The sequence below is a fragment of the Lolium rigidum genome, chromosome 7 (assembly GCF_022539505.1).
Source record: "Lolium rigidum isolate FL_2022 chromosome 7, APGP_CSIRO_Lrig_0.1, whole genome shotgun sequence".
NCBI classification, from domain to species: Eukaryota; Viridiplantae; Streptophyta; class Magnoliopsida; order Poales; family Poaceae; genus Lolium; species Lolium rigidum.
In genome coordinates this window covers 197,557,352-197,561,578 of record NC_061514.1, presented here as the reverse complement: position 1 = coordinate 197,561,578, position 4,227 = coordinate 197,557,352, and the positions used below count along the sequence as shown (strand labels likewise).

The following is a 4,227-nucleotide window of genomic DNA, read 5'->3' as shown; positions in this document are numbered from 1 at the left end:
GGGGAGCCACACATACGACGGTGGCAGGTGTCGGAGTCGCGTCGACGGCCATGGATTCTCGGGCGGCTAGTGAGATTAGTCATGAAATTCACGGATCATATGGTTCAGCCTTTCTCAGAATATTCGACTTTTTGGATGGGATCATCCATATTTTCTGGTCACGAACCAAACGCACGTTTACCACCTGAACATCGTTCAGCAAGGGGGGGACACCGGAGCACAGCCCTAATCAAATAGCGCGACTAAATGAAAATTTACATTGTTATGCTTTTTTCTCACTTTTCATCAAGATGCCTTAAAAGGACTTGTGAGTCTAAGATGGCTAATATTTACACAAAGTTGTAGCAACTTCGAATTATAGCAAAACTGAAAGAGTGTTTTTAGAATTATCATCTCACCCTACCAAATTCTGGGAAAATTCCTCATCCAAAACATGGCTGATGTGGCCTCTTCTTGTCGGGAATCTGGCGCGAAGATCAATTTTACAGTTCATGTTCCGGGGTCTGCTATCTGTCATTGATTCCTCGGCACGCTGGAAGTGCCAGGCGTCCACTGCTCGGAGACGAGGAGGAGGTGGTCGCCGTCCCTGACGAGCCTCACGTCCTCGACCTCGGCGCCGTCGCCCGTCACCACCCTCGTCGGCTCGAACCCAAACCTGTTGCCCCCGAGCTCCAGCAGCTGCTGCATGGTCTCCGGCACGAACAACAGCAGCCTCCTCTCGCCCCCTCTCTGCTCGGGACACGAGATAGTCACCCTGATGTGCGACCTCTCGTCCCTCTCGCTATGGTGGTGGTGGTGGAAACTCCGCCCTCCGCCGCCGCCGTCGTGCCGGTTCCCGTGGAACGACGAGGAGATGACGCCGAAGAGCGAGTTCCGGAAGTTAGTCATCCGCTGTGGCGTGCTGCGCGCCGACGAGGAGTACGAAGCGCGGCTGCCTGCCCGATTCAGCGACGGCGACGACCCGACGCTGCCGCAGGGCGGTAGGCCCCCGCTTCTGAACCTCGTGGCCTGGGGAGCCGCCGCCGCCGCAGTGACGGCACCGCCATCCTCCGCCCCCGGGAGCTTCGCGTCCCCACGCGCTTGGTGCGACGCGAACAGCTGTTGTACGTCGGCGTGGCCGTGCCGGTCGGCCAAGGCCCTCGGCGTCACCCCGCGGCTGTCCTCCCTGTCGGCGTCGGCGCCGTGCTCCAGTAGAACCTTGACCATCCGGCCGTTGCCGTCCTGGACGGCGCGGTGCAGAGCCGTCGTGCCGTCGCTGCAGCACGCGGCGGTCACGTCCCCGCCGCACCGGACGATCTCCTCGAGCAGTGCGGTGTCGTCCTCCTCGACGGCTATGCGCGCGTACATGGCCGCGTCCCCAGCCGACAGGTCCGCGCCGGCCTCCGCCAGCAGTAGAGCCGCGGGCTTGTGCCTCCTGCTCAAGGCTTCCCACAAAGGTACTCTTCCTTCCGGGTCTGCACGTTAATACCAAACAAAATTCCACAGTTCAACTTCAAAATCCAATTTTTCTTGGAAATTCTACAAATGGTGATTTGAGCTACACATGAAATCTGTATTGTGGATTCAGATTTGCAGAGCATACCTCTGGGATTTGGATCGGCGCCATTCTCGAGCAGGAGCCTAACACACTGCTCACTCCCATTGGAAGCTGCTATATGCTGTTAATAAAATCATCATCCTAACTTTTAGGTTCAGACACAAAATATAATAATTTAACTTCACATATTGCAGGAACAAATTAACTAAGAGTGTGTCCTGGATTACCAGTGCTGTACGGCCATTGTTATCGGTTTCATTGGGGTCCAGGCCGCGCTTCAGGAGCTGATGCAGGACGAACTCGTCTGATCTGGATGCTGCGAAGCAGAGTGTGATTGGCAGATCAAGCTGGCCTCTGGCTAGCATGTGCTCGATCTCCTTGGCGACGCCAGCGATCACGCTGTCGTCCTTCTTCTCTTTGAGGTACTGCATGACCAAAACCAAATTAGCTCAAAACAAAGGTTCCGCCCTTTGTTGATCCTGGGAGCGTTGTGTCACCTGAATAAGGTTGTTCATGATTATGGTGCCATCCTCGACGTTGGACTGGACAATCCTGAGCAAGTCGGCGCGGTCCAGGCGCAGGAGCTGGCACAGGGATTTCGTCCTGGCCGTGAAGAGCTGAGGCCTGTAGCAGAGGACCCCGATCTCGCCGACGACGTCGCCAGACTTTGCAGTGCCCGCCAGCTGCACATATACATTGCAGCAAATTCATTCTTCTGTCAAAGAGTATGTGAATTGAGGAGCAGAACAGATTGAGAGCTTGCCTGCTCTCCACCATTCTGGATTTGTAGCAACTCCTGAAAATGCCCCACTTACATGGATCAGCAACAGCCTCTTAATTTGTGGATTTTCCGACAACAAATTTGGTTTGACACATGCATGGACACAAGAAAATTTGGTACCAAAGGTAAATTGAAAAGGGTGTATTTTATTTTTACCACAATACCAGTGACAACTATGTAGAAATCCGAGGGTGCTTCGTTCTGCAGTATGATGTCCTCTTTCGGAGCAAAGTACTCGGGGGTCATCTCGGACACCTTCGCAAGCAATTGCAACCCCCATGTTAATAAAAGAAAAAAAAAATCCTCATGAATGAATCATCACGGAAAAGGTAATCTCGATGTTGTGAAAATGTGAATGGATTACCAGCTGAAAGATGAGGTCATTGGAGACCCCCTGGAAGAGGTAGACGCTCTGTACGATACCGAAGAAGAGGTGGTGCGAGATGCTGGACCTGATGGCTTTGGGCAGCGACTCAAGCGTCTCCTGCTGTTGCAGCCCCTCCGAGTCTGTCCTGAATTTCAGGCTGAGGTGGGAGACCATCTGCTCCTGCAGCCGCTCCGGCAGCTGGTGCCGCACCGCGAAGCTTGTGGCCGCCTGGATCGTGTCCCTCTGCAATTCAACCACACCAGCATTATATAGATCAGATCAGATGATCAATCGGAATTAATTAAGCAAGGGTGACGTGAAATGATCGATCGATGTAAACTAGGAGTACTTACGTATTGTCTTGTGCGGCTGGTGCCGTGGACAACGAGGTTGGTCATGTTTCCGATGAGGTATGCGGTGAGGCCGAGGTTGAAGAACATGTAGAAGGTGGTGAATAGCATCTCCTGGGAGTTGACGGCGTGCATGTCACCGTAGCCGACGGTGGTGAGGGTGGTGATGGACCAGTACATGGACGCCACGTAACGATGCCAGATGCTCTCGTTGTGGAAGTTGGGCATGGAGGTGCTGATCCAGGTGTCGGCCGGGTTCGGGTACCGGTCGGCGAGGAGATAGTAGAAGCAGGCCGCACAGTGCACGGCGAAGAGCGTGACGGCGATGAGCTTTAAACAGCGGACCCAGAAGTAGCTGAACTTCCTGTCCTTCTCCATGCTGGAGAAGAGGGCGCCGACGCGGCGGAGTCGCCAGAGGCGGAGCATGCCAAAGAAGCCGTAGGAGCGGATATCGGTGGGGAGGATCCGGCGCGAGAGCTCGGTGGGCACGGTGGAGGCGACGTCTAGGACGAACCCCGTGGTGACGTAGCGCCAGGCGATCTTGCCTGGGTCGTCGACGAGCAGGAAGGTCTTCTTGTCGGCGTAGGCTACGAAGAAGGTGAGGACGATGTCGACGGCGAAGAATACGTTGACGACGTTGTCGGCGATGGCGAGCGGGCCGTGAGGGTACATGAAGAATCCGAACTCGAAAGGGGAAGCCCAGGCGGAGTAGAGGACGAGGATCACGAGGGTGTGCTCCCAGAAGAGATAGTGTGGGTCGTAGGGGGAGACGACGCAACGACGGACGCGGTGGCGACGGCTGCTGTGGGCGCCCAGCGACGGGAGGAACCCCGTCATGATGCTGAACGGACCGCCGCCGTTGCCGTAGTTGCCGCTCGACAGGTCCCCGCCGCCCCGGCCCCACGGCGCGCACCCCGTCGCCATCGAGTCCTGTGACCAATCGATCGATCAATGTCGCCGCGATCGGCTGCGCGGTCACGAACGTCGGCGGCGCCGGTTCGTGGCAAGCTCTTGCATGCGACGGCGGATCGCGCGGGCGCTCGATCGTTTGCGGGTGTGGATGCGATGTGCTATCCGCGGCAAGGATTGCTTTATTTAGGCACCCGGGTCAGTTGACAGTAGACAGTGTCACTCGCTTGCGCGGCAACCACGGGGTGGCGGGCTGGCGGCTCCATCGGACGAATCGATCGAG

At 56.2% G+C, this 4,227-nt stretch overlaps 1 protein-coding gene across 1 annotated transcript; it reads right to left on the bottom strand.

The window, feature by feature from the left end:
• Positions 1 to 513: 513 nt before the first annotated feature.
• On the bottom strand, positions 514 to 3,959 carry LOC124672434 (potassium channel AKT3-like). Its single transcript, XM_047208658.1, has 8 exons — positions 3,039 to 3,959; positions 2,683 to 2,928; positions 2,475 to 2,573; positions 2,301 to 2,333; positions 2,035 to 2,220; positions 1,765 to 1,962; positions 1,583 to 1,658; positions 514 to 1,454 (listed from the first exon to the last, which is right to left on the bottom strand). Exons 1-8 carry the CDS (start codon positions 3,957 to 3,959, stop codon positions 514 to 516), a joined length of 2,700 nt encoding a protein of 899 aa, XP_047064614.1.
• Positions 3,960 to 4,227: the final 268 nt, after the last annotated feature.